This window comes from Mya arenaria, chromosome 6, assembly GCF_026914265.1.
Source record: "Mya arenaria isolate MELC-2E11 chromosome 6, ASM2691426v1".
Lineage (NCBI taxonomy): Eukaryota > Metazoa > Mollusca > Bivalvia > Myida > Myidae > Mya > Mya arenaria.
Genome location: NC_069127.1, coordinates 7518942 through 7531933, shown reverse-complemented (window position 1 = coordinate 7531933; position 12992 = coordinate 7518942). Strand labels below are relative to the sequence as shown.

Here is a 12992-nt window from a genome sequence, read left to right as displayed (position 1 = left end):
TTAGTGTCAAATTTAGCAGAGATATTGACTTATAGAGAGTCTCTGCGGTGCGGGGGGCATTTGGCCGGGGTTTTACCAACAGTTCGTCCCCACAGGGCGGGGATTTTACCCGGGGTTTGCTGGACTAAAAGTCAAAGTCCCCGCTATTCCCTGGACCTGGGGGGGGGCGTGGTTACAATTGACTGGTGCATTAGATTAAGATCAATTTACAGAGGTTTTGTACAAATACACAGTGTCATAAGAAGAGATTGATCAGAAATCTTTGCCCGGATCTGTATATGCCTACACAGTGACATGGACACTGATCAAAAGATCTTATCATAAAAAAGGCAAACATACATCCAGAACTTTAAAACCTGTAACAATAACCACCCCACCTGCAATAACCTTGCATATAATCCAACCTGACACAGCGAAAGACAATTCTTATAAAATAATGTTTAATGTAAGTAAATTGCAACTGTCAAACAATTCAGACGATTTACACATCATCTTCTTGTCTTCAAGGGTATGGTTCTGAAAAAGAAATTAAATTATTACATACTTCCTGTTGAGATATGAGAGTGTTTTAACTTATATATAACACAAGAAGTCGTGGGTTTGGTTTGATCCCCACCAGGGGTACTTTCTCATTGCCTCACAAAACTAACACAATACGTTATGTTTTCTACCAAGGGAGCAGATTTGAGAGATTAAATTCACAGAGCTGTCTTCACAATCTTACAAACTAAAACAAAACACTAGAACGTAAATTCCATAAATTCAAACATTTTAAATTTTTAGCACATTTTAGATACTACTTTTACTAACACTTCTTATTGTTTCGCTACATTCAAAAAACGTTTTGTTTGAAATACTACAACAATACAACGTCAATTTATTATCTGTAAATCTATTCATCAGACTCCTTCCACATGGAACAACATTTAGTTCGTCAACTTGCGCCACAATACCACTGGTCATAATGCACCAGTCAATTGTAACCACACACCCTAGGTCCAGGGGTGGGGTTCAGGGAAAATAGAAAAGTCTTATCAGATCTCCAGGGGTGGGGTTCAGGGAAAATAGTCTTATCAGATCACCAATCTGATAAGACCTGCTGTGCAGTTTTCAATGTTTTATTATGTAAATGGACCTAAACTAGGCCGTTAACTAATTTTTTTAATGTATATAAATATATATATATATATATATATATATATATATATATATAGGCATCCAGTTAATTTTATCTGGGACAGTTTGAAATTGAATAAAAAACAGTCACTAGGTTGAACAGTTTTAGAAGCACAGAAACAATGTTCTTCAACTTTTATATACTCTAAGGGGGGTCAAACAGGAATCCAAAAGTAACACCAAGGGAGATGTCCTATTGTCATGCAATAGCACACATTGTTCTGTCCAAAATGTAACACTAGCATTCAGGTGACTAAAATAAGGTAAAGATACAATATATAACACAAGTATGTGTCAAAAATAAGATTTGTCAAATAAGAAACACAATGAATCACAAAATGAGCATACAAATATTGACTTTCATATCAAGCATTCTCTCTTGTTGATGTCAAACTCTGCTTCTGTCCTGTAACATTAGGGGAAGAGTACTTTTGTCACATTAGCAAACATATTTCAGTCCCAATTATAACATAAACATTCAGTTTACTTAATCAAATTCAGATTAAGTATTAAACAGTTAAGCTTGTATCAAAAGCATACAATGGATCACAAAAAAACAAAACATAAATATGTGTTTAGTTTTAGTGCTACTGGACTCATGTAACACCATGAGGGGAAAAAATCTGGCTTAGGGACCAGAATACGTCAATGTCCACCATGTCCACAACGGCTACGCTGCCAAAGCATTTAAGTCCCGTTTGGATATTACTTGGAATAATATATATAATAATTAATAACATTATATTCTCATCAAATGTGCAGAAAATAGAATAAATACTCTTTATTTGATACTTAAAATTGAATAATTAACACTTTTACAATAAACATTTGCAAGCATGATAATCGATATGTTGTTCACTGTTATAAATCAAACATCCCACAGTGTAGACTGTTCATACACAGGCATTTGATCATAGCCAGTTGAGTGTTATGGGAAGTGGACAACTGAACCAAAATGTCAGGTACATGTCTTATGCTTGTGACTTCAGGTAAAAAAAAGTTAGAAATTGTATAATTCATTGAAATGGATGGCAACTCGCGGGTATTCGTCAATTACTGTAACAGCTTGTGCACTTGGATACATATAGTTGTGTTAATACATATAGTTGTGTTGTGCAGGGTTACCCATTTTAACATACCCCTTTAAATTAGTATTATAAAGATGAATAAGTTTAGGGTTACATATTAAAGTGAATAAATGTCAATTGCCTTAGAAATGACATTTAAGGAAAACAAAATAGATCAAAACGTACAAAATTGTGTTATGAATACTGCTTTAATCTTTTTTTCAATTTGCTAATAACATGAATACATTGTGTTGTGTTTTTATGTCCACGAAGGACTATCATCCAACCGGTTTTATGTGCGGGTTGTAAAATGCAGGAGGATCACTTGAAATCACTTGACACATGTGTTTAAGTACATAAAGACGATGTGCTGCGTGCAAGACCTATGCCCCTACCTCAAAAGTCAATGTCAAACACAGCTTTTTATAGAATGCTTCTTATCTGAATTTACAGTAAAGTTGGTCGTGTCTGGGCTGAAACTTTGTCATGCATATGGATTTTAAAATAAATGAGCATATATATTCGGTTAATTAAGAAGATATGTCGCATGCAAGACCCTTGATCCTACCTCAAAGTTTAAGGTAACACTTGGAAATTTAATCATTACGATGGGCTGCTTATATGCATATACAGTAGTTGTTCGTGTCCGAGCTGTAACCTAGTCATGCACAGAGGGATTTTAAAATAAATTGGCCATTTTAATGTGTTCAATACATGAAGACAATGTGTCGTGTGCAAGACACACGAAGTTAAAGTTTACAATTTGATCATTGTGAAATGCTGCACATACTATATGCACCCTCGTCACCACCTGAAAGGTCAAGACCAAACAGGTTTAAGGTCAAACTTAGGAGTATGCTGTATATACGCATATAAAGAATAGTCGTGTCCGGGCTGTAACTTTGTCATGCATGAAGTGATTATAAAATAAATTTGCGCATTTGTTCAGTACATAATTATAGATATGTCAGGTGCAAGACCCATGTCCTTTCTTCTTACTGCATCACTACTCCACACTTGACATCAAGTTTTTCCCATTCACGGTCAGTGTGACCTTAGGACCTGATGACCCCAAAATCAACAGTGGTCATCTGCAGATTACGCCCAACCTCCATGTACAGCATTTTCTTGTTATCAATTGGACAAGTTTTTGCAATTACAGTCAGTGACCTTCACTTTTGGCCCTGCTGACCCTAAAATCAAGGGGTTATAGACTGGTCATGCTTGACCTCCAAGTCAAGTTTTAGGACCATAGGTCCAGGCGTTGTCAGGCATCACACAGACAAGCTTTTCGCTTTAAGGTCACTAACTATCTACCCAATGACCTTATAATCAATAGGGGATATCTACTGGTCATGCTAAACTCCAAAGTCAAGTGTTAGGACTATAGGTCCAGGCATTGTCCAGTTATCACTCGGACACGCTCTTCGCTTTCAAAGTCACTGTGACATTGACCCGATAACCTCAAAATATTAAGGGGTCATCTACTGGTCAAACCAACCTCAAAGGCAAGTTTCAGGGCCCATCACTCGGACAAGCTGTTCTCCCACCTCAGATAAGTAGATCCAATAATTTAACCATGCTAGAAAATTTTATCTTGCTCACGGTCACCACATTGTAATTACCTCACTTGTTAAAGACTGTCATCTGTAACATCATGGAAATCGTGTCTTGTGGCAATATTTAGGACGCTAATTATTTTTTTCTCGCTTCAAATGTCACCATAAAACAGTTTTCACTCTCATTTCAAGAAATAATGATTCACTCTCCTTAGAACTATTTAAAGACCGATTTGACTATTAGCATAGTCTGAATCACTTCGCGCATATCCATGACAACCACGAATTATCACATATCCATACGCAATTATTTTCACTAAGCACAAAAGAGTTCCAGCAAAAATACATATTTACTTTATTTTGCCTAACTGAGGTGGGAGAAAAAGCATCTACCATAGCCGCTCGGGTAAGATAAGTTCATCCCGACCCTCGCGCAAGGTGTTTTGCGGAAACGAGGTTTACCGACCCTACGCTCGGGTCGAAATGAACCTATCTTACACTCTCGGCCACAGAAGATACTTATAATCACGTTCAAGATCAATTAGACATGACCATTGACCTAAAAATCAATAAGGTCACACCCAACCACCAAGTCAAAGATGAGGGTCCATAGGCCATATTCATAATACATTTTAGATAACATTTTCAAATGTTTAAAGAATGCAGTTTTAATCCCCTCCAATGGCGCATGCAATTTTATTTAAGCCTTGCTCTTCCTTATTCTCATAGAAATAGTTTACACATATTTAGCGCTAAGTTTATGAAAAATCAACTTACAAATTTCAGAGATATGACCCACACTAGTCACATTGCGGAGTCAAAGAAGCAGTATACAATGTAAATTAAAACCTTATCAATTCCAATGTACATTTATTAAAAATCGACTAATTGAAGAACACAAATAATATAACAAAAAATTGAAACCACAAAATGTTTACTAAAGCAACTGTTTACACAAGTTTTGCCTTAAATTTCTTAAGTACACGTTTCTTATAAGCATGTCGTTCATGTTCTGGATGGGGAAGTTCACCAAACAAGCACTGGCCTATCTGACATGGTCTCTGATTCTCTTCCCGCCGTCCAATTATGCCAAACTTGACTACTTCATCAGCGTTCCTGAGTTTATGCTCCACTTGTCTCATGCCATCCACTGAATTGTCAAACTGAATACAGAAGTAGCTGGAAGAGAAAGCAACACTTGAGTGTATTTTTCGACCTTTTTAATAGTTAAGTAGGTACTTTTAATTCCTCATGAAATGGCGAGCATATGGGGAAGGCCCACTGAATGGTGATAATACTGAAACAAACTAGATCACTGGAAATGAAATGCTAGAAATGGGGCCTGTGGTGTTGTTAACTGACATCAATGAGAACTACTGCAAGTATTTTACAACCAAAAACAAATAGTGGAAGAAAAGAATGAAGATTTGGAAGTTTGGGTTTCATATACAAACAATGTAGTTCTCAACATGATTAACGGTTATATAAATCCAAACTGTATAATATGTAATATTGTCTTCAATAGGGGTACCTATTAACACAGCGACATTGCACACAACAAAATGTTTAATTCTGGTCATAATATGGAAAAGGTAAGGCTACAATAAAGGTTCCCGTTACATAAAATAATTAGAATTCTAATAACCTGACTGGTGTGTCCATAATTATTCTAGTCAAGATCACATTGAAATCAAAAGGGATGATTTTCTGACTATAACCAAAGTAAAGGCTACTTAAGTCATTCAAAAATTTTGGATCGGAAAAGAAAGTCTGACCCCAGGAACAACGCTTGCCATACAACTACGGTGGCAAAAGTAATCCCTTTGCTTCTTCCTTCCTTTGAAGACGAAACAAAAAACTGCTTGAAAGAAGTCAAGACACTCACTGTCCATGCGTGAGTCTGTTACGATGTGACTTGGTGGGGTGGGGCAATTCTCTCTTCCCTAGATTCTCAACTTTCTTTATTAGACCTCCTTGTTCCCATATTTGTTTGCAGGCACCCTTCAAACTCTCCTTCAGCAATTTCTGAAAAAAAAACATAATGAGTAAATTCAACACAAAATAAACGAATAGAACAACTTTATTCAAGGATCATCAGTAATTCCAAAAACTTATATTTTAAAAAGACTAGTTACATCTTTTGTTTAATTTTTACATAAGATCAGTTTTTATCTAAACAAACGCTGATGGAAAAAGAAAAGATAGATACTTTTACTACCATCTTAAATAGTATGGGAAACTTCCATGTAGTTTGTTCAATTCATGGATTCAAATTTGCCAAATTTTATTTATTTTTTAAAAGTTGCATTCCTATATATGTAGCTGACAATGTTAAATTGTCCAGAATTTAAGTGACAATGAGAAATAGATAAAAATCTAGCATTCTGAACAATATTAAATTGACCTGAACCTAGATAACAATAGTATAGGTTAGAGTTTATTAAGTAATTTATTCTTGAATAAGTAACCTAAGGACGCGGAGCGCAACTTAATAAATTCTAACTGACTTAGTGTTGTTAGCCCCTCCCAAATTGCATCAGCTTTACACTGTCAAAATGACTTGTCAATCAATTCAATATATTGTGACGTCATTTAATCCAGCTTTGACACTGAAATTGTGCCTTTGCATATGCAAACAGTAGGCATGGCTATATGCACATGCGCAATAATAGCAATTTACTTAATCATGAGTCGTTACCAGAACTAAGTAGATTCTTAATAAATAAGAAGCGAAACATTTTTAAAATCAATGACAATGTAGGGCAAACACTAATGTTAAATTAAGCATACTCAAGCAATGTTAAAGAGACCAGAAGATACTGTTAAATATACAAAAAATTTAGGTGACAATGTTAGATCAATCAGAACCAAGTTGTAAAAAGATCAACTTGTCTTTGAAAAGCTTTATTTTTCTAACTTTACAATTGGTATTACAGAAAAAGGTTCATTTTAAAAACAAACATTAATTTTGCATTATCCTGAAAAGTTAAGTACATGATTATGAAAACATAAAATTTGGAAAATATGCCAGCTTTACAAAACCCAGAAATTCATGGAAACAAATCGTAGAATTATCGTTTATCCACAGATGTACCTGGTACATGATGTGTACAAGCTACAAATTGACTACTACAGTCGTTTAAATCATCAATGACGTTGGTTTTTCATGGAACAGTCTCCCAGCCTTGAAAGTTAATATGTTTAATTATGATGACTCCTAAAAAGTAGTGTACACTTTTGACCAACTTATACCTCTTTTTAACATACCGTGTTATGTTTCTGGGCATTCCAAGTCCTAAAACAATAGATTATACACCACTGAATAATTTTCCTTTATATTCTATTGGTATATACTGATCAATTTGAACATTAAATAAAATTGATTCAGTGTTTTGTGATGTGCATTTTTAATTTCAATACAATTTGTAAACAAAATGCTCTAACATTGTTCAGCAATTAAATGTCATCCGTTTCATGGTTACTAATTACAATTGATTAAACATCGGTTTCAGATGATGATTATTGATATTTAATAATGTACAAAAGTGACAAATTAAAACGATTATTATTATTTTTAATGGCGTGGTTCCGTGAAATATAGTCAAGTCATTTGCGTCAAAAGTTTAATTGCTTATTTTTTAAATATAAATTTAATTTTAGAGAAAGTTTGTTATTGGTCCCTGATTAATTTGAGCTAGTTTTGATGCACCTTTCTGTGTATGTTTTTTTTTAATGAGTATATTGTTCACATGGTGTCTATCAAGTATTATGTGTACTTTAAGTATTATATATATATATATTTAATACTAATATGTAATAAGCTGTTAATTGTTGTTCGTTATTATTATTATGATGGATATGGAAATGGTCCGGCCCGGCCAGTCTAAATACCCAATCGAAATTCTGAAGACTTCCGAAAGATTTCTGGACCGGTATGGAAATTTTTGAGTGTGTGGAATTGGTTCGGTCCTGCCAGGCTTTAATACCCAACCTTCCACAATGCAAAAAAGGTAGAGTATATTCAGTTGGGTGACCAGAAACAACCTCTTTTTTAGGACTTACATATAGTTAAAAGCCCTTGTCATGTTTTAGCTATAGTCCAAATAATTGTACGTTGACAGATTCTTTTTTTAAAATTTTGATACGGTAAATCCTTCACATACAAATTGTTTTGTACCAAAAGTGGGTAGTTATTGCGATCTGGATTCCAGGTTAAAGCATATTGTTTCCATAAAATATCATAAAAACAACAAATATTACTAGGTACCGTAATTCACCTAAGAGTTCGGACACCTTAAATTAATTATTTTTTTCACTGTCCGAATACATAGAAAATTACCATTTTTACATTTTATTTACATGTTTGTTTAACCTGCCTTTTTTCTTCATGTTTGTATTTTACCACTTATTAATTTATCTGTAGTAATCAATGGTCAGAAACTTATTCATTACGCCTATAAGTGTAAATCCTTCATCAAGTTAATTAAAACACCATTTTATACATGCATTGAACTTAATAAACACATTATATCGGCTTCAGATCAAAGAGTCACACTGTGTGACGTCACATAACTTACAGTTATACCCACAAGGATCTCGTGGAGAGCATGGACATTGCTATGCATTATTAATGTATAACTGTACGATTATTGCTTCATACAGTCTATAAGTGTGGTACAAGTTTGAAAGTTTATTGGCAGATTGTTTTACAAACATTTTCTTAATCCCTTGATTGCCCTTGTTGTTTGTTTGGTAGTAACTAATTAACTTGTCACAGAGGTGTATACATACAGTTAGGTAATCTAGCCAGGCATTGTTAAGATAAAAATTAATAATCTTCGTCTGTGAAACTTGGTAACTGTGAAAGTTATGATTGATGTCCTTTTGGTGTCCGAAAATTAGGTACGCAAAATCAATTATTTAGGAAAATAATAATGGGTATCCAAATATATAGAGTGTCCAAACTCTTAGGTGAATTACGGTAATGTTATCTTATATTAGTTCCGTACATGTAAATATCCAACGAATAATTATGAGTTTGATGGGGTTTTCCCAATTTCATTCTGTAAAAACATATCGATATATACATGAAGGGCATCTGCAAGGGAGAGATGTTAGGGATTAGAAGAATCCCGTATAACACGTCTATTATATCGGGAGCAAGACAAATCGGCCCCTTACCAAATCGGCCTACTACCAAATCGGCCCCTAAGACGTTTCGGCCCTGCCATTTCGTCCCCTTAATTAAAATGACTCAAGACGTTTCGGCCCCTTAGTGATTTTCAATAGAGACATTTCGGCCCCTTAATTTTATTTTATTTTTTATCTAGAGTATAAAGAAAAACATTGTAGGTCGTCTTATAAATGTCAATGAGATCTGTAAACAAGTTGTAAATAAAATCTTTAAATTTAAAAATAGACAGATATGCATGAAAAACATTGATATGACTGATATAAAAATATGATTAAAATCTAAATAACTATTAACCCTGATTTTTAATATAAAATGCTAGAAAATCTAAGAAATTTTATTTGTAATAACTGTTAATTATTAATTGATCATTAAAGACTTCAAAGAAAATTTGTCTTTAAACCATGCGTTCTTTTTTGCAAGGCAAACTGTGAGTGTTGTGGGTGTGAAAAAGACATTCAAAGACGTGTGAATGAATAATTGTCTTTAATTTGTTAATGTTATTTAGAGTTGATTGAAGAAGATTTGAGTAATATAAACAACGTAATTATATATATTAAATCGTTTCTAAAAGTGGGTACCATTTGTTTTAAACGTGTTGCGTTTTTTAAAAATGCCTTTACATTTCAACCATTAATTTGTTATCTATGTGGTATACTATTGCTCCAGAATAATTATTAATTATTATTTTTGACAATTAGTGTTTTATCTAAACATGATTAGGAAATAATGTTTGTTTTATTGATATGAATTGCAAACAAGATACAACTTGATAGTTCAAATGCATTTTAACAAGAGTAAAACAATATATACGTAATAAAAAAGTGAAATAATATTCTGTTTGAGGTGCGAAGAGATAATTGGTATTAATCTTTAAGTGTGAGAATTAGCGGTTGGGAAAGTCGGAACAAACCTTGTAGACGTATTTATAGAACAGAACAGAACAGACATTTTATTAAGACTTATACTAACGTACATTGTCTCATCACATATAATAATTCACTTAAATATGTCATGTGTTTGTACAAGGTAAGTTTAATAGTTGAACAAATATTTGTGTTACAGGAGCGTTATGCAATTATTATTAACTACTATAAGGTATAAATATGTAAACGCAGTAGTATAACAGCTTCATAAATAGGCTATAAAAGAGGATGAACAGAATTATGTATCATTGTTTAGAATAGAGTTACGGATACATAGTGATTCCTTAACGTATTTACAGAGCTTAATAAGCTCAAATCTATTAACAGAGTTTAATAGTTGGTGATATTTAAACACGGATAGTTTTTTTTCATCCTTATATATACCTGATTTGAATATAAATAACTGAATTTCATAAAATTTATAACTTATATCGAGAGCGTTACAGGGACATCAACGCCAGGATCATGGATGAGTGGGACTCATACAATTCGCATAAGGTCACCTGCGAGGAGTTCCTGAAAAATGTTGGTGCCATCTACGGCGGGCGATAGGTGTTTGGTCAAGACTGATGTTAGACAATGGACATGTCATTATACATAATATTAGCAACATAGTCATGTATAATATTTAAAGATTATTTAAAAAAAAAATTAAGTTTAAAAATTTCTTCTTCAACTCTATTTCGTCTTATAAAAATATCTCGTGAATAAATCTTTACATGTTTTCAAGTGTACAGATATTTTCTTTAAATCTATTTTTATCTATATCTTTGTATGCATGTATATAGCTTTGTCTCTTAAAATAAAAAAAAATGAAATTACATGTTTTTTACTTATATTTAGAAATAAAATAAAAATATGTTTTCAAGTGTACAGATATTTTCTTTAAATCTATTTTTATCTATACCTTTGTATGCATAAAGCTTTGTCTATTAAAAAAAATAAAATGAAATTACATGTTTTTTACTTAAACAATGTATTTAGATATAAAAAATAAAATAAAAATAAGGGCCGAAATGTCTCGGTAATCAGGGGCCGAAACGTCTACGGGATGGGGACGATTTGGTAAGGGGCCGAAAAGGTAACCGTTTGAGCTAGGGGCCGATTTGGTAAGGGGCCGATTTGTCTGGTAGCCATTATATCAGACTAGTTTTACCTATACCTTCTATCTTTATCTTTATTTTATTGTTAAAGCAACAGTCAATTGTAACCACGGCCCCTCCAGGTCAGGGGAATAGTGGGGACTTTGACTTTCGTTCCAGCCAACCCCTGGTAAAATCTGCGCCCTGCGGGGACGAACTGATTGTAAAATCCTGGTCAAATGCCCCCGCCCCCCAGAGACTCTATATAAGGCCCAATCTCCACTAAATTTGGCGCTAAGACAAAACCACCGCGGTCACCCGGCCCTGAGGGGCCACCTGGAAAGTAAAAACACGGCCCTTTTCCCAGGTATACCCCCGGACCTGTTGGGGGGGGGGGGGCCGTGGTTACAATTGACTGGTACATAATGTAATAATCCTATTTGTGTAATTTCGTTTGTGTCTGGCCATATCGCTGTTTTAGCATATGATTTGACTATACAAATTGTTTTTGAATAGTTATGCGTAACCTTCAATGTCAATATCGCGAAAATGTATTACATATGTTTATTTCTTATTTTAACAAAGCTATAAACGACACGTAGTTATAACGATATATAGAATATATATAATTTATTCAAAGAAGAACATATCATCTTCATTTAAATACCATATTAGCTGCATTTCTTAAAACTAAAGCCATTTCATATGGAGGCATTCTGTTGTTTATTTGTTTTGGAACCCTATGTTAACTAAAATGGGTAGCAGCCAACAAAAAAGAATGTGAATTACACACAGCTGATGTGTTAAAGAGGAAGAAAATTAATACCATAATTTAATGATTGAAATCAAAAATTGTCATAAATTTGTGGGGGGGGGGGTCCATATTACCGTCGATAATATAGAAACCAGTTCATAATCTGCCTTATTCGAGATCATTAAATATGATTTTTCCCATTGAAATAAATGTCATATTTATAGACATGTTTTAGATCTATATAAATACAATAAACGTTGTTGTGTTTCATTGTTACTCATTGTTGTAACTCATTGTTATTTTCATTTGATATGTTATGGATGTATTTTATTCATGTCGGAAAATAGCTCATTGAACTAATGGTTCTTGTTAGCACCCGACTTTAAATAAAGATTCTTGTATCTCGTATCTTGTTCATACTAAATTCATTTTACAGCACAAAATCAATGTGTCAAATAACTTTTGCATCTAAAATGTTTAAGTGTTGAGAATAGGATTATGATTCCTTTGACATCATGTCCGAAGAGACTGCCATCCAAGAAAATGATATTGCGCAGGATTTATTTTCCCAAAGAATGCTTGGTGTGTAAGTATCACAAGGATTTTGACAAAGTTACAAATTTCCCTGCTCCAGAGGTTGGATTTAACCAGAAAAATTGGCAATCGTTGTCTATTGCTGTGCTACTTAAATCCCCCCCCCCCATCTCAGTACGTCTTATCTGTTCAAGCAGGTTTTCGTTGAAATAACGACACTGCAGGCAATCACAATGTACGTATTTCAACTATATTGCAATTGACAACATGTTTTGTTTTTCCAGTTATGGTTCAATAATGATTTTTTAAGTTTTGTATTCATTGAATTCACCTTGATATAAACAACAAAAATCCGAATGCTAAATTTATAAGCTGTAACTCCAGACGGTCATCATTATTCATTACCTCTGATATACCATTGTCAATCTGACCACACATGTCTATTCAATTGTATGCATTATGTACAGGTCCCGGAGGTCACGGAACTCCAATGACTTCGGTTAAATAATCAATATTAATCTAGCTATGACCGTTTACTGGCCGCTTGTCTGGTTGTGGTCAGTTACAACAGTTGTTTGACTCATTGATGGATGTCGAATTACTTGTGCAATATCATTTAACATCCAAACGCAATCTTAATTTAAAAAGCACGTCTAACACCAAACTATAGCTGCATGAGTGAGGCATTTTTATATGGTTAGGA

The 12992-nt window shown here is 33.8% G+C and overlaps 1 protein-coding gene across 1 annotated transcript; it reads right to left on the bottom strand.

The window, feature by feature from the left end:
* Nucleotides 1–4652: 4652 nt before the first annotated feature.
* On the bottom strand, nucleotides 4653–11766 carry LOC128236818 (probable 28S ribosomal protein S6, mitochondrial). Its single transcript, XM_052951933.1, has 3 exons — nucleotides 11669–11766; nucleotides 5688–5827; nucleotides 4653–4981 (listed from the first exon to the last, which is right to left on the bottom strand). Exons 1-3 carry the CDS (start codon nucleotides 11714–11716, stop codon nucleotides 4753–4755), a joined length of 417 nt encoding a protein of 138 aa, XP_052807893.1. The 5' UTR covers nucleotides 11717–11766; the 3' UTR covers nucleotides 4653–4752.
* Between the last annotated feature and the right edge of the window lie 1226 nt (nucleotides 11767–12992).